The sequence below is a fragment of the Phoca vitulina genome, unplaced genomic scaffold, assembly GCF_004348235.1.
Source record: "Phoca vitulina isolate PV1807 unplaced genomic scaffold, GSC_HSeal_1.0 scaffold64, whole genome shotgun sequence".
NCBI lineage: Eukaryota > Metazoa > Chordata > Mammalia > Carnivora > Phocidae > Phoca > Phoca vitulina.
The window spans coordinates 6918174-6945501 of NW_022589767.1; the positions used below are offsets into that span (position 1 = coordinate 6918174).

Sequence of the window (27328 nt, forward strand, 5' to 3'; positions counted from 1 at the left end):
TTGTTATTCAAATGCTAATCATACAACAATACAGAACATAATCAGTCTTTATTAAAAAAAAAAAAAAAAAGAAGCTTTCTCAATAGTCCATGACTTTTTTCAATTATTGCTTAGACTAACCTTAATTATATCTAGGCTGCTAGGCTCAAATTTTAAAATATGTTTTATTTCAATTCATTCAAAAATCTTTACTTTAAAAACAATATTTACCCAAAACTGTATTCCCATCTCAAATGTTTCTAGAGGACCTTAAGCCAAAACAGTATCAACATGGTTTGTTTCATCATTATTCTTCATATCACAGAGAAGTGTTTCCAATCCCTCCTCGGCTAATCTCTTAGAAATGCTATTGCTTCATCTTGGGTCTCTTCATGTCTCAAAGAACATGAGAAAAAAAATGACAAAAATAGAGAAAACATGATCACTTCTCTGGTCCTTTGCTTTCCTATTTCTTCAACCTTGGGACTACGGGAGGCAATATTATTTACCTACCAACTCATATTGGTTTGCTCATATTTCCTTCTTTCTGATCAATATTTTTATTGGGCCTAGTGTGAAATGAAACACAGCCTCCTTTTTTTTTCCCTTACAAAGCATACGACAGTGAATTTAAATTTTTTTTCATAGATTGCCTTTTGAAAGAACTTGTCATTACATATCTTAGCTATCACCTGAAACTTTTTCCCTAAAGAGTCAATATCTTCTAAGAAAAAAAAAGAAAAAAAGAAAACTTAAAAAAAAACCCAAAACATGAGGTCAAATACATGGTCTGTTCTATTATTTTAAAATTTAGCAACAATTTAGCAATATAGTTTCTGTAAAATCACCTTTGTTATTAATTGACCTTAGATTAATTTTTAATGGATAATATTTCCATCAAATACAACTTGGAATTAAATATTTGAGACCATATTGTAAAATAACTTGTTCTTCCTTCTCTGTTGCAGCCCAGCTAAACTATTCAAACCCTACAATTAGCAAGTTTCTCCAGCTATCCCATAAAGGAGGTGGTTCCATTCCTTAGAGTAGAGAGAAAATAACATAAAAAATTTAAATGAAAATAAGTTGCTGTAACTGCCTAATTGAGCTCTACACACCATTTCTCCTCCTGCTTATGGTTGCTATTGTTTTTGGGTTTGTAGGGACCGAGCACCTTTTATTTTTACTTCAGAGATGGAGTACTTTATTACAGAGGGTGGGAAAAACCCACAGCATTTCCAAGATTTTGTGGAGCTTTGCTGTCAAGCTTATAATATTGTCAGAAGGCACAGTCGACTGCTCTTGAACCTGTTAGAAATGGTAAGTCCCTTGGGGAAACAACAAAAATAATACACTGCATTTATGTCTCTCTTTCAGTAGTCTATTTTTGCTAATGGCTTGGCATTCCCCAAAGAGCTATTCAAACCAGTAGGGAATGAACAAGCTAAAAGTACCATTGTATAACTTATAAACACATTTCTTAATAATTCATTCCATTAGTTCACAGTTATTGTCTCAAACATTTCTATTCACAATAATATTGATGTATTCAGGGGTTATCTCAGTATATTTTGATTAAAGATTAAGGACAATAATTTAGAATATTGTATCAGTTGTATTGTGCTTAAGGATTTTTCAAAAGTACTTTAAAAAATACTAGATTAAGGACAGTAATTTAGAATACTGTATCAGTTGTATTGTGCTTAAGGATTTTTCGAAAGTACTTTAAAAAATACTATCTCATTTACACCCATAGCAACCCAATGATGTAGACCAGGCAAGGATTTTTCCTGGCTCCCCTCCCAATCTCTGCCTTTTTCCAGATTAAGAACCTGGGGGTCAAAGATATAAGACAGCTTCCTGGCAACTCAACCAGAGAGTAGTACATTTAGTGGTGTACATTGGTTCCTACTTAGTCATGCTCCTATATGCTCTCTGTTGACTTACAGTGGAAAATTTAAGTTTCATTCCACTGGCCAATGTTAAAGAGATGGAGACTAGATATACAGGGTGAAAGGAGAGGGATCTGATAGAAATATCTTCTGGGAGAAGGATGGGGTGATTCCTTTAGGCACATAACATACACACTAGTAATCGTAGCAAAATGTAGGAGAGAAACACAACTTTGGTAAATCAGGAAGGTGTTTGGAGCCAATGCAATCATAAAAAATAGCTGGTTTAGAACATTCAGATGACAGTAATTCTACCAGATGCTGTTAAGGGCACAGACTTCTTACTTAACTCCAATAAGATGATGCTTCTCATCTATCAAATGAAGATAATAGCATCTACCTTGTAGGATTGATGAATAAATGACCTAAAAGTGAATGTTTTGCATGAACATTATACTGTTTTATGTGTATTAATTGATTTATATTTCATAATAACCCTATTAGATAATTAATATAAAGCACTTAACACAGTGCCTGTCATGTTGTAGGGTTCAATTATTTTATTATACTAGATCCTATTAATCCAAAAGAGCACTGTCCATAAGAGTATCTCCTACTCATGTGTGGTTACTTAAATTTAAATTAATTAGTATTGACTAAACTTTAAAATTTAGCTCCTCAGTCTCACTAGCCACATTTCAAGTGTTCAATAGCCACACATGGCTAGTGATACCATGTTGGACAACACAGTTATAAAGCATTTCCAACATTGCAGGAAAGTTCTATTGGGTAGTGCTGAATAAATGTTGACCTTGTTGCAATGAAGATTTGACTGGATCCTTGGTTTAACTTTCAAACAACATATGCACCTTACTCTGTCTTAAAAAATAGATATTTTAAAAAACACTATAAACATGTCATCTTTCATGTATAAAGACACTTTGGTTTCTTCATGTGTGAACTGGATATGCAGTTTTTCCCATTTCCAGAATTTTCAAGTTGGCTATTCCAATAATAGCTAATGATTAATATTGGTAGATTTGCATTCTATCTCCCAATTCTATTGGGCCATATTGCAATTATGAGATGGCTTATGGCTCATAATCTGTGTTCATACCACAAAGGAAACTTTACAAGGACTAACTCTGTGATCTTGACTCCATTTACATATAAATATCTAGGTAGTATCATTCTAATATTCTCTGGGTCTCTAACAGGCTCTAAATCATGAATCCCTGAGTTCATGAGTACTGTATGCCAAAAACTGTGAGGATACTTAACATATGAGACCTAGGCAGCCTTAAAATTTTCACTATGGTAAGGAAGATAAAATTCGTGTATACAATAAATGAGGTGTCCAGCCTTTTTAAATGTCTATAATGTCATAAATAACTGCATACAAAGAGTAAGTACCATACTCCAACAACTGCTTGAACCAACCACAGACATTTTAAAAATAAACCCAAAGTAGAAAAGCACAAATACAGATTATGCTATTTCTCAGGTGACACTAAAATTATGCTGAATAACAAAAGTGAGCATATTAAGTAAAAGGACAACCATTTGAAAAAATTGATTGAAAAAGCTATTGGGCTTTTTTCTCTTGTTTAATAAACTTTTCTACTTACCTAAAAAGAAAACTTATAGCACATGTGTCATAATATATAAAAAGTTATTTTTATAAGGCACCTGGCTGGATCAGTCAGTTAAGTATCCAACTTTTGATTTTGGCTCAGGTCATGATCTCAGGGTAATGAGATCAAGCCCCGTGTGGGCTCCACGTTGAGAGGGAAGTCTGCTTAAAATTCTCTGTCCCTCTCCCTCTGCTCCTCCCCACTCACATACGTGCACACTCTATCTCTAAAAAAAAAACAACTATAATATAAAGAGTTTATATAATGTTAATTTCATTTAAAAGAAGTAGATGGTGTTTTATCAAGTACCTGAAGTAATTTTTCATAAAATAATATTAAAATCAAATGTTGAAGGTTTCTGTTACATAGTATGCCCAAAAAATCTCCCTATGTTCTAATTATTCAAGTCTTGACTTCAAGGCTAAGGAGGAAATTTTGGCAGTAAAAAGCACAAATTCAGATTAAGCAAATAATCTTAGATTTAGACTCTCACAGAAACTAAAACAGACCAGAAGCAATGTCGACAAATTAGACCAATGAATAAATACATATGAAACAGTAGTATGTTATTCCCTCTGTTTCTGGTCATTTACCTCTCCAGTCTCTGCTTTTGAGGTTTCTTTCTTATGGGATTCTGTAGATAACCAAGGCATCAGTAAAGGTTTCAGGACCACATTTTCTCTGGCATAGCTTCCTATAAAATAAAAACGGAATTTAAATTTGTGAAAGATTATTTTCTGCCCATGTAAGTAATCAATATTTCCTTCAATTCTGTCTCAAACTGACTCTTGTTGTATTAACTTCTTTTAAAAGAACTCAATCTACTACTCCATGACCCAGTTACAACCTGAGAAATAATTGACATGGGTCATAAATTCTATCTTCTGTGAATGGTCAGTATCCAGGGTTATGAGTCCCAAGTGTTTGGTGAGTCTACTATGGAGTTAATGGCTCATCCCTTGTTGAGAGCAGCATATTTGCAGTTATCCACAGTCCTTTTTATTTACTCCTGGGAGAAGCAGGGAAAAAATAATCCATGAAATTCCCATCTTGCTTAAAAGCAAAACATCTGTAGGAGACCCAAGAGTGTTGCTGGCTGAATTCACTAACATAAAAGCCTGTATTTCATCAGCTTTTCTCTCATTAAAAAATCAATATCAGCTATTATGGAAGGCTCCCAAAGAACACAGGGACCATTCACCCAGTTTAAAATGTTTATCACACCCATTATTATATCAGATATTTCCCAGAAGAAATCTTTCTAACTGCTCTATGTGGTGGCAAAGAGTGTCTGTTTCCCTAAGCATAACTATCAAAATAGCTTTGGACTTAGCAGGAGGAGAACAGAAGTTGAAGATTTTAAAGTGTTCCTCTCCTTTAAAAAGGAAATTATCTGTTTATCACCTGTATCTTTTCATTACCTATACTAGCCTAGCCACCCTTTCCCTTTCCTATTGCCCCAAATAAAGTTATTACCCATGGAATCTAGGCTAAGAGGGACTTGAACCACATCTCTGTGAGTCAGAGAACAGACATGATTAAGTGGACCCCGGTGTGAGGTCATACATACTCCGATGGCAGGGTCACAATACTCAGTCTCCTCTCTCAACAAGGGCAAAGCTTGCAGTTGTTTACTTTTAATCAACCACAGAATAAGGAGAGAGCTGGATTCATCTACTTTGAAGCCATCTACACTTGGCAGTTGGTGTATAATGGGGGTTGGGGGGAGAAGAAGGAGTATGTATAGGGTGTACTTCCCAAGAAAATGTTTGACAGAGTTCTAAGCAAGCAGGTGTGAATTCTGAGTATCCAGAGAAACCAGAAAGCAATGCAGATCTAAGGAAGAAGCTCTTCTTAGCAAATGGACAATCATAGTCTGATAAAGGGGAAACTTTCACAATAAGTACACAGATGTCTCTAGAACTAGTACAAAACTGAAAAGATAAAGCCTAATCTAGACTTTAGTTGCTGCTGGAAATATACTCTCTATGGTTGGTTTTAAATTTCATAGTCAGGGTTGAACTTGCTACTTCTAGGCTTTTAGTGCCTTACAAGGTCAGACATTTTTTTTCATTCATTCATTCACTCATTCATTCATGCATGCAAGCACGCATTATTTTACAGACTTTCATAAAGTTCTATTTGCAAGGCACCAAGCTTGACAATATAAACAACTTAACATCAAATAACAACTCAGTTCTTGTCCTCAAAGGACTTCAAATTGAATGTGATAAACATATATGTGAACAAAACATAGTACTTGAAAGAGGTGTGACCAAGATTGGATTGCTGTACAAAGAAAGCAGTAATTAAATCTTACCAAGAAAATCTGTGGTGCTTCAAAAAGAAAGACATATTTAAGCTGCGCCTTCAAAAGGAATTTCAATAGATAAGGAGGGAGAGGAAAGGAATCTTGGCTGAGAAAAATATAAGTATGTGTGGAGGCTCGAAGAGCATGCGCATGACATGTGTTGGAAATAGAGGTAATCAAATGTACCTAGTCTGTGGTACAAAGGAAGACCTATATAGAAATAGATGAAGTGACAGATCACAGTTAGATTATAAAAGACATTTATGACCAGAATGAGGATTTTGGACTTTGATATATAGACACCTGAGAACTTAGAAGTTTCTTTGCTTTTGATGAAGAGAGTACCATCATCTAGCTTGGATTTTAAACAGATAACTCAGAAGTTATGTAATTAGAGAGAGAGGGATTAAAGAACTAGAAAAAGGCTACTCAAGTTATCTAAGCTAATGAAGATGAGGAGCTGAACTAGGATAGTAATTGCAGTGGGAAGGGGAATGAATACAAGAGATCCTTGAGGTGGTTTTTATAGAATAATGTAACTGACATTGGGAGTCAGGAAGAAGAATCAAAGATGTGAAGTTCTTGTTAATTGGACAATGGTGGCAGTTTAAATGGCACTGTGAAACAGGAAAAAGGAATTTATAGGAGAAGAGAATTTGCTCAAATTTAGATATCATGTATTTTGATGATCCATGAGGAGAAGCAGTTAACACCTTTCTAGGACTACCTGATCCATTTCGTCGTTTTAATTACTATCTGTTAATGACTCCCAAATCTATATTTACAGCTATATGCTTTAGATTCCACCCAGCCATCCAAATATATCCAATTAATTATCCAACTCTACTTCCTACATATCTTTAAAATCCAATAAATTATCTTTTTTCTTTATTCCTAAACATTCTCCTAGTTTAGTCTTTTATTTGGCTTCACTTTAATCCACGTTCCATAAATAACGACGATGATCTTTTTAAAACACAATTCAGTTATTTTCATGCCCATTTAAAAACACTAAAAGAGCTGTCTCACCTTTAGGATAAAGTACAAAACTTTTATATTGCTAAAAGATCTTACTCTACTTACCTCTTTAGCCCCATCTCTTGTCACCCATCCACAGGATGTCTTATGTTCCAGAAGCTCTCCTGGAATTCTTTTTGTGAACTACTGAAAGATGTCTTGCTCTCCTCAGTACATCTATGTATGCTGCTCCCTCTGCCTGAGTGGGGACAGTAGGAAAGACAACAGTTTCAAATCCATTTCTTTCTCGCTTGAACTTCATCAAGTCAATCACAACTTCACCCATCTTTCCTAGCCATATTCTCATTTTATCCTTTATTTTTAGCATTAGTAGCATTGTTCTTAACTTCCCACCACTCTAAGAGGGCCTCTATTCCAGAACAGGAAATAATTTATCATCTTAGTCATAGAGGTAATGTTGACATTCTCCTCCTTCTTCTCCTCCTCGTGCTCCTCCTCCTCCTTCTTTTTCAAAGTTTAAATTTATTTCAGGAAGATCTTTTTCTCAAAAAATATTTTCTTTATTTTTGCCTGTAACTAAAATGAATATTATCCCTTCAGTCTACATTATAGTATAAACACAGTAAGTTTCCAAAGGTTGGCAGAAAAAAATATCTGAGACTTAGTATAATTTTATCTTTACTTCATTGTTTTAATAATCTTTAACAAATGGAATCACCACTTAACTAGGGAAAATTGTGTTTTTTGGATATGAGTCATAGAGTCATGAAAGATTGTAAGATTAAGAACCAGAGGGATGAGTTTTATACTCTGTGCTTCCACGCCATTTGATCTGGACACTTCACTTACACTTTTTGGGGGATTAAGTTTTTCTTCTTTAAAATGGGTATTGCAATATAATTTTTGTGTAACAATTTATAAGTATAAATCCTTTCCTTATTCATTAACCATTTGATTGCCCTAGAACATGTTGGGTATTCTTATCTCTACTTTAAAAGAGAAAATGGAGATTCAAAGAAGTTAAGAAACTTTTTTCATGATTATTCAGATTTTAAATAGTAGGTCTAGAGATTCTGACACTAGAACCCTAATTAGTCTACTGTCCAGTGCTGAATATGCCTCTTCTACAAGACAAGGTGAGGTTAATCATACTATCACGCTTACTTCACTGGTTTATGATGAAGATAAAATTAAATTATTAATCTGCAAGCACTTTGACAACTTTATTGGTTCTTCTTATTATTATTATTGTTTGTTGCTTCTATTAGTAAACACAGGAAGTTAAAAAAAACATGAATTATATCCATTCGTGTTTACAAACTGAAAAGCGTTGTTATGTAAATTTAAGTTTATATGTATTTGTAGAATTAACCAAGTAAGCTTAACCAAACTTGACTAAATAAGATTTGATTTACGTTTATTCTGAGTTTTTTTGTTTTTGTTCTGTTTGTTTTGCTAAGATGATACATGCAGGATTGCCTGAGCTGGGTGGAATCCAAGACCTGAAATATGTGTATAATAATCTTCGTCCACAAGACACAGACCTGGAAGCAACAAGTCATTTTACCAAGTAAGATTAGCTGTGAATGTATGAATGTACATACACTCATGTGTACAGATACATGTTTCACATTTGAGTTGATTTCAGGGTGAACAATCATTGGTATAAAGCTGTCATTTCTAGAACCAGCCTGTGTCTTCTTTCCCAGGGGATAGAAAGGGAGCAATGTGAATGTCTAGCAGAAGGCCTTAGTCAGTGTTTTTGTAGCATGCTATTGTTTGCTACCCAGCCTCTTCATCTAATACATTGCTCAATAAGAGGTCACTAAAAAGAGCAAGGCTGACATAAATAGATTGGTTGTTCTACTTGAACTGTGTCCAGGAAAACAATTTAGAAAAAGAGATTTATGATGAGATATGGACTCACTACTTTCATCTCTAAGGCAATACAAATATTGGAATACTTGGTAACTATCTTTTATTTTTAATCTATTTTTTACTAAGCAAGGCTGGGAAAACACTAATGTACATCAAAGTAAGAGTCTGGGCAGAATACAGTGAATATTAATTGGACTCAAAATCATTGTCAAAAGGGTGGTGCATTTTATAATAGAAGATTCCTTTGAACTTCAATATTTGAATGGATAGCATAATTGCTAGCAAGTTTTAGGGCTCAATAAATGTTAGCCATAATTATTATCATAGTAAATAGTTTAAGTAGAGAAATACAGTGCTCTTTCCTGTAACTTCTTAATATTAACTCTTATTTGAGTCTACTTTTTAATTGTTCTGATACTTTTAATAAAAAATTTATAAGTACAGATAATACTCTTTTTAATGGATGTATGCCTTGTCCTTCTGAGGAAAACAGTATTTACAAAATCTTTCCCACCCAATTATTACTTTTTCTCCCCTCCTTCCAGAATGTATAGTGAAGGCTCTCTATTACAATGGACTAATGAGAGTTAATTGGGACATCCTACATACTTGATGAATTTCACTTTTGCAAAGAATCTTTGTTTTGTGAACTCTAATTGAAAGGCTGCTATTGTGGTTGAGTAGAAGCAATATGGCATAATTAGAGAATACTAGAACTGGAGGTGCCCTTATACTTTATTCTGACAATAAATATGCAAATGAGGAAACAGATTCAAAGAATTAGAGGTCTTGCCCATGATTAAAGAAGTAGTAAGAAACAGAGCTACGATTAGGGACCATAAAAGTCCCTGGTCTAGGGTTTTTCAACATTCAATACTGGAAACAATATGATATCATTAAGGAACACCAGGCAGAGCCCTTGCCAAAAATATACCTTCCTGCTACTTAATTTGTTTCTGAAATTCTACCATTAGAGATTCTTTAGTGAAGTCTGGTAGGTTTTTTGAGTCTTTAAAAATGCCCTTTAATAGAGGGAATGTTCTGCATGGAGCACTGGGTGTTATACGCAAACAATGAATCATGGAACACTACATCAAAAACTAATGATGTAATGTATGGTGATTAACATAACATAATAATTTTTAAAAATGCCCTTTAATCGTAAAAGTTATCTCTGAAAGAAGCATTTGTTTATGTCCACTTAGAAAGCTACAAATATTAGTTGACAATCATCTGTGGCCAAAGCCACTAGCTTGAAGATTTTCATAAGTGTTCCAGATCCCTGGTTTTATGGATAATGAACTCTTAAGTTGCCTCAACTAATGGGGCAGGAGATTTGTGTGAGAAATCCAAGAGAAAGGCTAACAACTTGCCTCAGAAAGAGCAGAAGGTCTTCTGTCCCAGAGCCCGGAAGGTCCTTTGGAGTTCAAGACAGCCCTGGGATCCCATCAGCAGGAAGCAGACTTTCACACTAGCTGCTCACCCCCAGTCCAGTTAACTCCATCCTAAGATCACATGGTACCAAAACACACCCCTCTCAGGCTATCCCATTAGGATCTGAGCGGGATACCTTTCTTTAAAGTGCACTACTGCACAACTGGCACAATGATTGATGTGTCAGTGGAAGCAGGTGGGGAGACAGAGGAGGAGCATGGAGAGGTCCAATAAAGGTAGAGGTTGGAAACATGTGATTAGGTTATAGCTTGTGTTTGATGTGTCATTGTTTAGATAGTTTACAAATAGTCCCTACTACCATTTAAAGCAAAGGGAAAAAACTATATATTGGATGAAGAAAAGCTCTTTCAGGCTCTGGCCACAGGAAAATGTAGATAGGTTTTATTTGTCCACCAGAGTTCCATCCCTCCACATTTCCTGACTTCAACTGACACATCCAGATCTATAAAAAGCAGAATCTTAGATATGGGTGAGCTTTCCTACGTTGACTTATCTCCTCTTCCTATTCAAGAGATTGTGAACTAATATGGGAAGTAGATCTGAAACCACTAATCTCCTGGCAGTGAGCTAGACCTCATTATCCTGCCTGCATATCTCTGCCAGGCTAATTTTCTCACTTTCAGATGTTATATAGTATGTTCTGTTAATTAAACTTCTTTCTACAACTTTATGGTAAAAAATTTGTTCTCCATTGCAGACTTAAAAAGCATCTAGTCAATTAAATGAGGGCACATCCTTTCTCTGTTCAATAATTGTCTTTGACTTGCCGTTTCCTACCGCTTACTTTTCAGGACCTTATGATCTGATTGTCTTTATCAAGGTTTATCTACCCCACCTCCATTATTCCCAAATGAGTCATCTTCTGGGTAGATAACTTTCTCAATATACATTCATTCCTCTTTTGTCTATTTAACGCATCAGAAATGCTTCCAAGGAATCATAAAATTACTGGAATAGAGGGGGGAGTCTGATCTAACTTTCAGTTCTACCTATTCTTTGAGATGCTGGACCATTCGTACCTCATCCATGAAACCTCAGATTATTCTAGTAGTGACTAGTCTTTTCTTCTATAATTCTACAGAACATGTACTACTTCCTGCTATACTTAATTTATTACTAAATTACATGTTGTCTAGTATATCACCTTAATATACTGGTTGGTTATACCAGTTTCTCCCAAGTAAAATAGGGGACATAGTCCCATTTTTCCACTTTTAAAAATATCTGAATGTGAAACAAGTTTTATTCCCCTTAAGATATATTTAAAAGTTTAACAGAAAATCCAATGTAAACATCAAACATTAAGTATATAAAAGTTATATAACAATGACTAACATTTAACATAGTACTTCTTATGTGTCAGGCCCTGTTCTAAGTGCTTTTCATGTGGTAACTTGTTTAATCATCATAACAAGTCTGTGAGATAATATCATTTTAATGTACATTTTTATTTTTATTTTTTTTATTTTTTTTTAAAGATTTTATTTATTTATTTGAGAGAGGATGAGAGGAGAGAGAGAGCACATGAGAGGGGGGAGGGTCAGAGGGAGAAGCAGACTCCCTGCTGAGCAGGGAGCCCAATGCGGGACTCGATCCCGGGACTCCAGGATCATGACCTGAGCCGAAGGCAGTCGCTTAACCAGCTGAGCCACCCAGGTGCCCTTAATGTACATTTTTAGATTAGGACATTGAGACCCCAGAGAGGTTAAGTAATTTGCCAAAGGATATAGCCAGCTGTAGACAGAACCACAATGTGTATCCAGGGGTTATGCTCCAGAGTGGGGGTCTTAAACTCCACCCTGTGTGCTCAAAACCATGTCTCTCATATGCAGGCCCTTGGGATAGGCTGGTTCATAATTCAGACCATAGTTTTCTCAAGGTCCCTTAGAGCCCAGTTGGGCTACAGTTTGAACAAAGTAGATCTTTTCTCAGGCAATAATCCTCATATCCTGAATATCCCAAGCCTTGAGGGAGGACAGATGTCCCTTCCCAGTACTATTATCTCTGTGCCATCACCAGGTGTCTCCTGGATGTTTGGTTTAAGATCTGCTATAATTGCCGCCCTGGGGGACCACCATGGGATAATTTGCCTAGTGACTCCAAAATAGTCACCCTCTTTCCTTTTTCTGTTTTGGCCCTTTAACAGATGTCTTGAACCTTTCTCTATTTTTCCCCTTGTCTGCTCAGAGAAAGATTTCTCTCATGGGAGCATGAGACTCACTCTCCCTTTAACTTCCAAGAGCCTGTCTCAGTAATATATTTTATCCTATAATCTCAATCACATACCTTTATTTTTAGATATGATTTAATGTGTTTTGAGTTTGCCTCTCCACCTGTTCTCTAAATTCTTTGGTAAGCAAATGTAGATCAAGTGTTGAGAATCTTTTCTACCACACAGCACTGTGAAGAACCTATTATGGAGATTCAAGAAACCTCAATTAATTGTGACTGAGATTCTTAACCATTTTAAAAAGTTACTTATAATTTTACAACTGATTATAGAATATTTCTTTTGTCAATACTTAATGTATAGAGTGAATTTATAAAAGTAGCCTGAATAATTAAAAACAAGAGTGGAACCTTTAATGACATGATCCACATGGTTAAAATTAATGATAAGCAAGTGCACTTGCTTATTTTTCTATGTAAATAATATCGTTATCTTAAGCTGTGTTCTCTGACATCACATGGATTCCAAAACTTAAGGAGGTACTTGAAGTGTAGACGTCAGTGCACATAATTTACCAAAAGAGAAATGAAGTTATGTAATGGATTCAGCGTTAGTGCTGGTACTTCAATGAGTGGCATTAACTCTTTTAATATACTTATGAGCACTCCTGTATATTTAAAGTCCTTGTTCTCTTTGTTCTGATGGGCTAAAAGTGCTTTATGCCGCTGTTTATTCTGGTATTAGTACTAAAATAGAAATAAAAATAAGATAAGAAAATCCACCCGCCACCACCACCACCACCAAGCTCACAGATCTGGGCCATGAATGAGGACTAAGCCCTCTGAGACACAGCATGTGTGGCTACCTTAAGTACCCTAGTCCTGACTACAGTATTAGCATTAAGAGGCTGCCCTCTTGACACTGTATGAGACTTAAAAGAAAGAAATGACTTTTCCTGCCTCTCTAAGAGAGTACTCAATTTATGAACCACATAGGATCCTATCTTATTCTTGGGTATTCACATTCAGGGTTAAGAGCTGATCGTAAGAGTTTCAGAAGATGCTGTACTCCACATGGCATTAAAAATTGTATTATAATTAATGGTATTTAGAGGAAAATGAGAATAAAATTGGTTTACTGGCCACAAAGGTTTTTCACAGCACTGCCAACTCTTCTCTCTGCTTCCCTTACTTTTTTCTACTCACCTTACAGCTGAGTGCTGTTGAATAGAATCAAGAAAGTCTCATGACTCAGTTCCTGAAATTGATACTCTCATGTAATATCTCTGCCAAGCTCACTGCTAGGCAACAAAGGCAACGATCCATTAAAATGCTGTCCAAATGGGTTATTTTAGAATTTTCAATCACTTTCAAACCTCGGGTTAGCTGTCCTTAGAAACAGATAACTATTTCACAGACCAGACTGGGATCATTAAGCATAAACTTCCCTGCCTACCTCCCCTCCCACATACAGATCATGCTTTTCACTTCATTCATTTTCTGCTCCAAAAATGTGAGAGGAAATTTTCCATGTATTCCCAGATATTCCATTTGGCCTGCCACACAGATTCTTTGGTTTAATAAGTATAAGATCTCCTGTCCTTCGGCTAAAACTGAAGGCAGTTTGAAGCAAAACACAAAATTCCAAACTTTAAAAAAAAAAAAAATTTGTATTCATGAGGTATTTTGGTAGCAAGAACCAGAGATTCTATCTGATACCCTTAGAGAAAAGGGTATATATGGACTCAAACTATAACCTAACAAATCCCAGAAACCAATGGGACCTGGCTAGTTTCCAGTGGAAACAAAGATCTTCTACTCTGTTTAATCTACCTTTTTGCCCATTGGCCAGTACTCTAGTCTAAATTCCAAAGAGAAACAGTCTTAATTGACTTAACTAGTTGCCTTTGTCCCAAATGGACAGGATCCTTCACACAAAGCCATTATGGATTCTGTTGCCCGTCCTTACACCTATTATGGGCCACCCCTTGACAAAGAACAGCCTAGAGTTTCTTCTCTGAATTTTGAGCTTTAGAGAGAACAATCTTAGTTATGAGGGGCCACTCAACTGCAGAGCAGGCATGATGACTGTCCCAAGTATAACTATAAAACCACTGGAAATGTCGATGACATCCAGAAAGAGTGCTCCTGGACTCCTCCTAACAGAGCCAGAGTCTGTGAGCCACCCACAGTGTGCAGACATAATGCCAGAAACTCCCAGTGTTTCTGTCACTCCTCCTTAGTTATTTTTCATGGCTACAGGGTGAGACGAGACTCTGTGCTCAAATGTCTCAAAACACAGTTCAATGGCCTTTTGTCTGTTTCTCTTCAAAATTGAGAAGGAAAATATGGGACAGGGATGCAGATCCCTGGATTCTTTTATCATTAAATTTTCTTGATGCTTTTTAAATACTTGGCAAATTGTTATCTCATGGATTGTTGTAATTCCACAAATATGGGTCAAAATTTTCCTTTGCCTTAGATTAACCATTGATACCCACAGAAATAAATGCTCACCAGAAAAACAAACAAACAAACAAACAAAACAACAGAACCTGGAGAAATTAACAATCATGGTGTCCAACTTTCCCTAAATTAGGAAAGCAAATTTCAAAGAGAAATGCAAATTCAAACAGGTGGAAGTTTCCCTTTCATTGTGAAAGTCTCCCAATTAAAAAAAAAAATGAATTATAAAATCAAATCTGAACTAAATGACTTTATAAATTACTTTTTTAACTGCAGGTATAATACCTTTTACAATGCTGTATTTCCTAAGTTGCATGACCCAGTCACACTCATTACAATGTTTGATAGCTTAGCTGTTGTTCTAAATTTCTGCAATAGGAGAGTCTCTGTTTTTGAATTATATATGCTACACTGAGAATTTGCCCAATTTCCCTAAATATCAAGTCATGATACACCTTAGCTATTAGCTTTTAAAAAAAAAAGATATTTTAACTCTTTAGGAGACTATCAGTCTAAAGGCTAAGAGCATTTGGAAAGTTCCATGTACCCACCAAGAGTGCCAGAAGTCATTAGTTAACAAAAGATGAATAGTCCAGATGGCGCTGTTTCACAACAGCCGATCACCCCACCACACCTACCTGCATTAGCCTACTCTTACTGTAGTAAATGACTGAAGTCATTTACTATTTTTAAATATATTTTTTTCACATTTTAAAGATTTTTATTACCTTAATTATAGCACCATTTATCACTATGGATTTTTCTATATTATTGCATGTTAGGATTTATTTTCCTGCTTTGTGTAAGATTTCATTTTAATACCATCAATAAAATAAGCTGGCTTGGGGTGGGGGCGTCAATAGGAATAGACACCTGGAATATCATTTCACTGGCATAATACTTACATATAATAAGACCAATCCATCAACCTTTTTCTGGGCCTTTCTTCCATTTGCTCTGATTTCGTTGGTTTTTTTTAAGTAATTTCCCTAAGAAAGTGTAAGAATTACTTATTGATAGTCAAGACCATGGAGCCTAGAATTCTTGTTTGTATGCAGAGTTAGATGCCTGTGATGACATTTACATAAGGCTCACTAACCCTGTAAGTAAATTTTGAAGACTTCAAACTTTAACTTGGAACACAGCAAAGTTTTTTGTGTTTTGGTATTTTTTTTTTTTTGTAAGCTAAGTTCTAAACAACGAAGCAAGAGAAAAGAAAAAAAAAGGAAGAAAAGAAAGAAAGATAAACCTGCCCCTTGTTTTAACCATTATCTAATTTATTTTTTGTAGGATTTCAAGAGTTTACCACAAGTCATTTTCCAAAAAACCATAAATCTGCACATTTGTTTTCTTTTGTATCCCTCTATGTAGTTTGCTACCTTTTGGGCTCATATATATTCATTTCTTTACTTATTTGGTAGTAAGCTTTCTGAAATAATATTTGCATAATATTATTCTATTTCCAATTACTTTTCATATGTTACCTAATTCAATTCTGTCAACAGTCTTGGGGAAACGGCATGGTTTAGTCATCACCTATGTTTTATAGATGAAACAACTGAGTGTCCTGGAAGCTAATTGACTTTCTTGAGATCATGGGCAGAACTAATAAGTGAGTTCAATATAGAGCAAAATTGATTTCTTGCATAATAGATGCTCTTCCCAGGACCTTAAGCAAAATCACATGATAATTTTTCACATGGTGAAAAATCCTACATGTGGAACTCTTAATGCTCTGATAGTCTCAGATAAATATAGATCTTTTTAACTTAGTGTCTTCAGGTTAGGTGAAAGAATATGGTAAGAAAATATCCAAACATCTAAATGTTTAACAAGAAAATATCTAAATGCTTATAACCATGTATCTCAAATTAGGGTGACAGGCCATCAAAGCCACAAGGATTACCATGAGATATTCTTTCATAATATCATTTTATTTAAAAGTTAGAACAAGGGGTGCCTGGGTGGCTCAGATGGTTAAGCGTCTGCCTTCGACTCAGGTCATGATCCCAGGGTCCTGGAATCGAGCCCCACATTGGGCTCCTGGCTCAGCGGGGAGCCTGCTTCTCCCTCTGCCTCTCTCCCTGCTCATGCTCTCTCTCTCTCTCTGTATCTCTGTGTCTCAAATGAATAAATAAATCTTAAAAAATAATAATAATAAAAGTTAGAACAAGAAGGTTAAATTTTTGTGTTCATACATGTGCACATACATGTGTAGCCAGTCATCTATTTTTCATGTCAGACAATCTTGAATTTTTAAAAATAAAAATGCACAGAGATGAACTTTTTTTATTGTATACCAAGGATGCATCAGCAATGATTATTTACTGAATTCATTTCAGAATGGTATTGGTTTTTTGGTTAAAAAATATGGGTTTGAATACTTATTGTTCCAGTATAAGCTTGTAACAAAGTAGGAATTATCTTGATAGCGCACTTTACAGGCTTAAGTATGAGAAAGTTTTGGGAAGATATTCTAGAGATTACAAATTCAACATTGAACTATTATTTTTCTTCATGGAATAAAAGAAATTGTGACAAAGTTGTATTAAGTCATTGTTCCCTCTGAATCGTTAAGAATGACTCACGAACCTGGACATTCAATCAGTAACTCCAATAAAAAGAAAAAAAAAAAAGTAGTGTACTTATCACACATGCCAAAACCAATGCAACAAAAATGAAGTTTGGAGGTTAGATGAAGAAATTTGTTCATGGGGAGTATGAGTCACTTGAAACTCTTCTATTTATATATGATAAAATTACAGAGTCAATGGTAAAATGAGAATGTTCTTAAACAAATTCCCTCACAGATAAAGTCTTTTGAAAATATTTCCCTGAGACTATTGAAGAGACTGGTTAGTAAAACAGGTATTCTATCAAACCACAAAATGATATAAACAACTTCAGCAATAAGAATATATTCTTGAAATTTCCATCCTGTTGCCTCAGAAACTTCGCTCAACTGGCGTTCCACAGCGTTATAGAGACCTCTCCTCAGTGGTTGTTCCGATGTGACTCACAAAGCAGTGAAAAATATTTGCCCCTTACAGTCACATATTGTATAAATGCAAGTTCAAAAAATATTACAATATTTAATCTGAGGAAAAAAATACTACTGTTCTCTATATGTTGAACCTGATGTGGAAGATCAGACCTCTTGGATTCAACCCAGTTTTCTGAGACTGATAAACTCAATTGCTCATTCACACACACACACATAGCTAGGAAACCTGTTCGTAGCAGCTGTTTCTAATGATAAGCAATTTAAAATATTTACGTCACATGAAAAGGTGAATATATTATGAAGCAGTATAGATTTTGTACACATTTAAGATAAGACATAAGGTTTAAGATTTTATGGTTATTGTATAACCCTTTGGACTATGTTCCCTGGCTATAAAAAATACCATTAAATGTTTTTCTAAGGTTTGTTTTTATGTAAAAATTAAAGGATCATTATTTTAGTGCCTTTATTCCACCTAAGAATTGCATGCTAAATCTATTTAATTGGCTAATCTTAAAGACAAAGTTGAAAGACTGTTTATTATAAATAATCCACAATGAGAGCAAAGACGGGAATCAGATAAACGTGAGTTGAAATTTTCGTTACTACCTTCTAAATAATGTCACCTTTGGTATTCGTTTAACCTTTCTTGGTCTTTTTTTTTTTTTTTAATCTATTGCTAAAATAATTTTACTATTTTCTTATAAGGATGAAAAGATTAACATAAGGCATTCAATGCAGTGCTTGCCAAAGGATATATACTCCCTGAGGGCAGAAATCTGATTTTTCTCTACCTCTATGTCCCACCACATAGAACAGCGCCTGGCAGAGAGTTAGAAGTGTTTATCAGGATGATCTGGAGGTTTCCTTTAAGAAATTTAAGAACTGGGTCCTTCCAACTGGGGCTTTGAACCTGTAATATGAGGATACTCCAAAGTATAATCCTGCTGATGCTGCCATTAAACAAAATAAATCATAGGGCTACCACCTGCATAAATCAGATCCTTGCAGAGGCCTGTAACCTACTACTCTCAGGTCCCCAGTCCCAGATTGGGTCATATTAAAAAGCACTATTCTATCTGACCTGTTAAATCTGTCACCTATGAAATAGGAGATGGATTTAGGTGAAAGTCTACCCCAAAACTATAGGCTTATCATAAAAGTTCATCCTTCATCTCAAGTCTTCTTAGATCTTAACTGTTGGACAGTGTAAGAGTAAGGCATGGATGTAGTTGAGATTTTGTGAAGGTGAGTACATCAGAACTTAGGACATATGGTTCATAGCAGATCTTTATGAGAAGAGAGTACATGCTGTCACCCTAGAGTTTCCACCACAATACATGAAATGTGTTCAGTAAATATTTGTTGAATGAATGAATGAATGAATGGTTGGGTCTCCATAAATCATGATTAGCATTGTACTCATACTACTATTGTTATCTTCATTCTTTAAACTATGAATGAGAAAAGAAATGAATGTTTTATATTATACAATATACCCATAAATTCATAAAGTCAAAGAATATCTTTAGGTACATGAACACTGTGGAAATGAATAATGATCAGAGTCATATTTTAACTTATTTAACAAATTTTGGCTTAGATTGATGTATAGTAATGGAAAATTTTGGAATTTACTTTAAAGAGTCTAATACCAGAACAAGATAAATGGGTTTGAAGCTTTATAAAATTGAGGAGAAAATTATTAAACATTATTGAACTACATTGTTAACACTGAGGACATAACAGATTAGTCTAAAGAAGGCATTGCATAATAACTTTGATAGATGCCAACCCAGAAAGTGGTATTTAATTATATTCAACATCCATTCCTCTTAGAAAATTTTAGTAATCTCAGAATAGAAAGAAACTTAGATAAACATCATACTTTTAAAAGTGGAAAATTGCAAGCATTCCCATTAATGTCAGGAAAAAGATAATAATGCCTTTATATTGATAAGTAAAGCCCTATGCTTAAGTTTTAGTATATTGTTATTTTCCATTTGAATAAGACAACAAAGAAGATAATCCTAAGGAATTAAAAAAAAATGGAATAACAAGAGTCAGTAAAGTAAGTAGTTACAAGATAAACAGTCAAGACTCTGTAGTAAAAAAGATTAAAGGGGAAACGTTATATGATCACCTCAACAGATACAGAAAATGTAGTTAGTAAAATTTATAATTACTTGTTTCTTAAAAACTCCAGAAATAGAAAGGAATGTCCTTAGCTAAAACTGAACAGAAAACATTATACTTAATGGTGAAACATTGAAAACTTCTTTGTAATCAGGAACAAACCAAAAATGTTTGCTATCACCACTTCCATTTAACATTGATCTGGGTCTTAGCAGTGCAAAGGTAACAAAAACTATCATTTTTGCAGATTACATGACTGTGTCCATACAAATTTCAAAAGATCATACAGAAATATTGTTAAAATCAATGAGAGTTTAAAATCTACTTACAGGGTGCCTGAGTGGCTCGGATGGTTAAGCATCTGCCTTCAACTCAAGTCATGATTTCAGGGTCCTGGGATCGAGCCCCGCTTTGGGCTCCTGGCTCAGCAAGGAGTCTGATTCTCCTTCTTCCTCTACCTCTCTCTCTCCTGCTCATTCTCTGTCTCTCTCTCTGTCTCAAATGAATAAACAACAACAACAAAATCATAAAATCTATTTACATATTATCAAATGTTGGTTAAAATTTAGGAAAAGATAGTATTTACAATTTGTCATTAACAAATATGTGTTCAATTAGGGAATAAATCTAACAAAAGATACGCAAAATTTTCACAGGAAAAAAATCTAAACTCATAAAAGGAGATGTAAAACAAGACTTAACTAAATGAAGAAATCTACCATGCTTACCAGGTGCATGTCTTAATATTGTAAAGATGTTAATTCCACCCAAATTGATTTATACTTTCAATACAGTACCACTCAAATCCTTACACATTTATTTTTTGTATGGGTGAGCTTGATAAGCCGATTCTATGGAAGAAGATATTTGTAAATGACATATCAGATAAACGGTTAATATCCAAAATCTATAAAGAACTTATCAAATTCAACACCCAAAAACAAATAATCTAGTTAAGAAATAGGCAGAAGACATGAATAAACACTTTTCCAAAGAAGACATCCAGAAGGCTAAAAGACACATGAAAATATGCTCAACATCACTCATCATCAGGGAAATACAAATCAAAACCACAATGATATTATCACCTCACACTTGTCAGAGTGGCTAAAATTAACAAGTCAGGAAACAACAGATGTCGGTGAGGATGCGGAGAAAGGGGAACCCTACCACACTGTTGGTGGGAATGCAAACTGGTGCAGCCACTCTGCAAAACAGTATGGAGGTTCCTCAAAAAGTTAAAAATAGAACTCCCCTACAACCCAGCAATTGTACTACAAGGTATTTATCCAAAGGATACAAAAAATGGTGATTCAAAGGGTCACAGGCACCCCAATGTTTATAGCAGCACTATCCAACAATAGCCAAATTATAGAAAGAGCCCAAATGTCCATGAATGGATAAAGAAGATGTGGTATATATATACAGATAAAGATATATATATAGTGAAATATTACTCTGCGATCACAAAGAATGAAATCTTGCCATTTGCCACAATGTAGATGGAACTAGAGTATATTATGCTAAGAGAAATAAGTCAGTTAGAAAGACAAATACATGATTTCACTCATGTGGAATTTAAGAAACAAAACAGATGAACATAGGGGAAGGGAAGGAAAAATAAAATAAGACAAAAACAGAGAGGGAGGCAAACCGTAAGAGACACTTAAAATAGAAAATAAATGGGGTTGCTGGAGAGGTGGTGGATAGAGGGATGGGCTAAATGGGTAATGAGCATTAAGGAAGGCATTTTTGGGGGGCATTTGATGAGCACTGGGGGTTATATATAAGTGATGAATCACTAAATTCTACTCCTGAAACCAATACCACACTATATGTTAACTAACTTGAATTTAAATAAAATAAAATAAAAATAGAATATATTTGGGAGATTAGAGGTCCTAAAATAGTGAAAAAATACCTAAAGAAGAAGAGGATAAAAGAGCTTGTGGATTTCAAGACTTATTATAAGTTCCAGCCTTTAAGGAAGTGTAGTATTGACACAGAAATGGACAAATGACAAGTGCAACAGAATAAAGAGGCCAGAAGCAGGCCTAGGCATATATAGAGGCTTAGTATTGGACAAAATTGAATCAGCAAGGAAAGAATAGTCTTTGCAATTAAAAAAAAAAGGTTAGATTTATGACTGTACATCTATACTTTCAGATACTGTGTGGTCATTTCAAAAATAGGTCTAACTCTGTGTTCTGAATTAGAAAGATTGCTCATTCAACAGATATTTTGGGGTCACCTACTATGCACCACTTACTATAAAATTTTTCTTTCAAAATATATTACTAAGTTAAAATAGCAGATTACAACATTGCTTAGAATTGTAATTTTTGACTCCTGTCTTTTTTTACTTCTATCTCACACAACATCACAATCCTTACAAAATGGTGCTCTTTTTGTCTGTCTAATTCCATTCTTCCCTTCCTCACTCTATCAGCCATTCTTTGCCATCTGCCAAACACCAGTCACCCATCTACCTCTGAGTTTCTGGAATAGCTATTGTTTCTTCTTCTAATGTCCTCCATCACAAATCCCCATGGCCTACACTCGGCAAATCAAGGTCTGTTAGTGTCCTTTACAGCATATATTACTTTCTCAAATCCTTTATTCTTAAATGTTTATTTCATTATTGTCTGAATTTCACATTATATAAACTCTATAAAGGGAGAAATTTCTGTTATTCATTGCTATATCCCAACACTAGAATAGCACCTGGCATGTAGTAGGAGTAAAGATAGTGTGTATATATCTCTGTGTATCTATTTGTTTGCACAAATGTATAAAGAAAACTCAAAAGAATAATATCAAATTGTTTCTAGCAGTTATTTCTGGAGGAGAGTGGTACTGGAAGAAGGATGAAGGGAAACTTTCCCATTTTACTTCATATTTTACTGTGTTGCTTGAATTATATATTATAACAAGTCAAGTTTTTTAATGTTCCTGAATCTCTTCCAAATAAAACAGACATATCAAATAGGGTAGCAAAACTCAAAAACTATGGACAATACCTACAACAAAACTATGCAAGAAAGTATTCCCAAGAACCCTAAAATACAAGCAGGTAGGACAAACCATTCAGCTATAAGACCTGTGTATCAGCATGTTATGGGAAGAAGCTAAAGAAGCAATAAGCCATCTGATTGGCCTGAGAGCACGACTCCAAAGACCCCACAGGAACTCATTGGAAAGCTGAGCAGATCAATTTGATAACAGCAGCTAACATTGGGAAGAATTTTTACACATTCCAATTCACTGGGAAGGGCAAGTGTTCAGTGGCAGATCCGAAAAGGTCAGAGAACTTTATGAGCTTTCAGAGGTAACTGGAGCTTCCTTCCAGGAAAAAGTCCTACACTGAAGAGAAACTGCTATATGTATACTCCAAGATGAGAGGAGAAAGATTACAGGAGAAAAGGAAAACCAAAGTCCAGAAAAAATTGGGGGTGAGGGGATAAGCAAAAGAAGCATATCTCAGAAAATATGAAACAACATTTTTTCACTGTTTTTATAACAAGGAAAAGGGAGCTTCAGACCTTCAAAAACCTTCTACTCCTTCCTGAAAGTTCAGGAATGCTAATTTCATATTAAAATGAGCAAGCAATGATGTAATGTATGGTGATTAACATAACATAATAAAATTAAAATAAAATAAAATAAAATGAGCAAGCAAAATGGATCATGTTTGAACGTCATACAAAATTATAATGAGAAATAAAGAAATAAGATGTAAAACAAAATCCATACAATGAAGTATGCCAGAAAGATATTCCCACCAAAGGAAGAAACTGTATCCTTGTATTTCAAATTGAGCTAAAAGAAATCAAGACAATGATAATGACATGATAGAACAATATATATCAGAATTAGAAAAACTCAGAAATGAGGTGATTGAATCCAAGAAAGAAAAATAAAAGAAAACATAATTTTTAATTGCATTTTTTCATTTTTATTTAAATACCAGTTAGTTAAAATACATGTATTATTAGTTGCAGGTCATACAGTGTAGTATTAGTTAATTTACAGTGAATCGACACTTCCATACAACAGCTGGTGCCCATCATAAGTGCACACCTTAATCCCCATCACTTATTTAACCCGTCCCTCCACCCACCTCCCTTCTGGTCACCATCAGATTGTTTTCTATAGTTAAGACTCTGTTTTTTGGAATGCCTCTCTGTCTCTTTTTTTCCCCTTTGCTCGTTTGTTTTGTTTCTTAAATTCTACATATGAGTGAAATCATATGTTATTTATCATTCTCTGACTTATTTTGCTTAGCTTAATAGTTTCTAGCTCCATCCATCATTGCAATTGACAAGATTTCATTCTTTCTATGGTTGAATAATATTCCATTATATATATACCACATCTTTATCCATTCATCAGTCAATGGACATGTGGGCTCTTTCCATAATTTGGTTATTGTAGATAATGTTGCTATAAATATTGGCATACATGTATCATTTTCAATTAGTATTTTTGTATTCTTTGGGTAGATAGTAGTGTAACTGCTGGGCCATAGGGTAGTTCTATTTTTAACTTTAAAGAGCCTCCAAACTGTTTTCCACAGTGGCTGCAGCAATTTGCATTCCCACCCACAGTGCAAGAGGGTTCCCCTTTCTCCACATCCTAGCCAACACCTGTTGTTTCTTGCGTTGTTGATTTTAGACATTCTGAGAGGTGTGAGGTGATATTTCATTATAGTTTTGGTTTGCATTTCCTTAATGATAAGTGATGTTGATCATCTTTCCATGTGTCTGTTAGCCAAATGTATGCATTATTTGAAAAATGTCTTTTCATGTGTTCCGTCCATTTTTAAACTGGGTTATTTGGGTTTGGGGTGTTGAGTTTTATAAGCTCTTTATATATTTTGGATACTAACCCTTTATTAGATATGTCATTTGCAAATATCTTTTCCCATTCCATAGGTTATCTTTTACTTTTGTTGATTGTTTGCTTCACTGTGCAGAAGCTTTTTATTTTGATGAAATCCAAATAGTTTATTTTTGCTTTTATTTCCTTCACCTCAGAAGACATCTAGAAAGAAGTTGCTATAGCCAATGTCAAAGAAGTTACTGCCTGTGTTTTTTTCCAGGATTTTTATGGTTTCAGGTCTCACATTTAGGTCTTTGATCCATTTTAAATTTATTTTTGTGTGTGGTGTAAGGAAGTGATCCAGTTTCATTCTTTTGCATGTTGCTGTCCAGTTTTCCAACACCATGTGTCGAAGAGACTTTTTCCCATTGGATATTCTTTCCTGCTTTGTCAAAGATTAATTGGCCATATAGTTGTGGGTTCATTTCTGGGAAAAGAAAACAATTTTAAAAGCAAACCAGAAGGAACACAGAATAAACATGACAATATAACAGATGCCTCCAGAGAAAAAGATGAACAAAAAGAGGACTTTTAAAATAAAAGCAGTGAAAATCCAACATATATATACATAATGAAAGTCCCTGAAAAAGAAAACCAAAATAATATACTAAAATGGTATCAAAGCTAAATTATTTATTTAGTATTTTTTAAAAGATTTATTTATTTATTTTAGAGAGACAGAGAGCAAGAGTGCTGGGGGGAGGGGCAAGGGGAAAGGGAGAGAGAGAATCTCAAGCAGGCTGCATGCTGCCCAAATCAGGGCTCGACCTTAGGACCCTGAGATCATGACCTGAGGCAAAATCAAGAGTCAAATGCTTAACTGACAGAGCCACCCAGATGCCCCTTTATTTAGTATTTTAATAAATACTAGTATCATAATTACATTTTCTGAAGTCAAAAGACTTGAAATTACATTAAAATACATTGAATATTTGGGAAAATTACCTATAATAACCAACCTGAAACATATTTTAGAAAAACTATTGGACTCTGAAGAAAAAGAAACTTCCTTCAAGCATCCGGCAGAAAGACCAAATTATTTATAAGAGAAAGAAGTGTAGTATATTATCAGTTTTGAATACTAATTCTTTATTCCAAAAGAAAATAGAATGATGTTTTTATGGCACTCAAAAAAGAAAAAGTGAGGGGCTCCTGTGTGGCTCAGTCGGTTAAGCATCTGCCTTTGGCTCACGTAATGATCTGAGGTCCTGGGATGGAGCCCCATGTCAGGGTCCCTGCTCAGCGGGGAGTCTGCTTCTTCCTCTCCCCTCCCCCACTTGTGCTCGCTCTCTCTCAAATAAATAAATAAAATCTTTTTTTTAAAAAAAGAGAGAGAGAAAATGTGAGCCAAGGATGATGTATCTAGACAAACTGACTTTCAAGTCAAGCCACAAACTATTGTCAACATCCAAAATTCAGAAACTTATTTCTTTGAAGCACTTTCTGAGGAGTTTAGTAGAGAATGAGCTTCAGGTAGTCAAAATGACAGAGATGTGGACATAATGCCTGGTAGAAAATTTAAGATTTAATGATAGTTAGAAAAGAGACTATGTAGTATGTATAGTACAGATACTATACAATGTAAATAGAATAGCTCTATGAAAAATGGAAGTGGAATAAGAAGCACATGTGAAGAACAGAATAAGCACACCATTTGCTTTATAGTATTAACTGGGATGAAAAGGACAACCCTGCAAATCAGATACCTGAGAAGAGGGTACAGAGGGAATAAAGAACATTATATGAAGATATTTATATCTTATGCAGCCACCAAAAAAAATGAAATCTTGCCATTTGCAATGACGTGGATGGAACTAGAGGGTATTATGGTAAGCGAAATAAGTCAATCAGAGAAAGACAAGTGTCATATGATGTCACTGATATGTGGAATTTGAGAAACAAGACAGAGGATCATAGGGGAAAGAGGGAAAAATGAAACAATACAAAACCAGAAAAGGAGACAAACCATAAGAGACTCTTAATCTCAGGTAACAAACTGAGGGTTGCTGGAGTGGAGGGGAATAAGAAGGATGGGGTGGCTGGGTGAGGGACATTGGGGAGGGTATGTGCTATGGTGAGTGCTGTGAATTGTGTAAGACTGATGAATCACAGACCTGTACCTCTGAAACAAATAATACATTATATGTCCAAAAAAAAGCTATTTATATCATTGGAACACAATTGCAAACCTCAAATACAAGAAAAAAAAAGGACTTTAAAAAGCAGAAACACATCGAAACCAAACCAAAGACCACAGGGTGAAAAATAATTCATACAGTATACTGTATATTAAATATAGTATGTCATATGCAACTTTTTTGCCATATAGTTTAGAGAAGAACACAACTATATATAAAAATAAAATGAAAAAGCAGTAAAAGTTAAACCATATTTTTTTAAATATTTAAATATGGGGAAGAGAAAGAATAATACAGAGAGTACAAGAATGGATGCTCAGCTTCTTGGACTATACATTGTTCTGTAGCTTTAACTTCTGGAATTATTTAAATATTTTAAATGAGTATAAACTAAAATTAAATTTTAA

General features: G+C 34.8%; 1 protein-coding gene across 2 annotated transcripts in view; it reads left to right on the forward strand.

The window, feature by feature from the left end:
- The window catches only part of PIK3C2G (phosphatidylinositol-4-phosphate 3-kinase catalytic subunit type 2 gamma), a 340658-nt gene that overhangs the window by 238210 nt on the left and 75120 nt on the right, over window positions 1–27328 (forward strand). For both annotated transcript variants that reach the window (XM_032391756.1, XM_032391757.1), the window contains 2 exons: window positions 1143–1299; window positions 8255–8364. In XM_032391756.1, the coding sequence (XP_032247647.1) occupies window positions 1143–1299; window positions 8255–8364 (267 nt within the window). The remainder of the gene's footprint in view (window positions 1–1142; window positions 1300–8254; window positions 8365–27328) is intronic.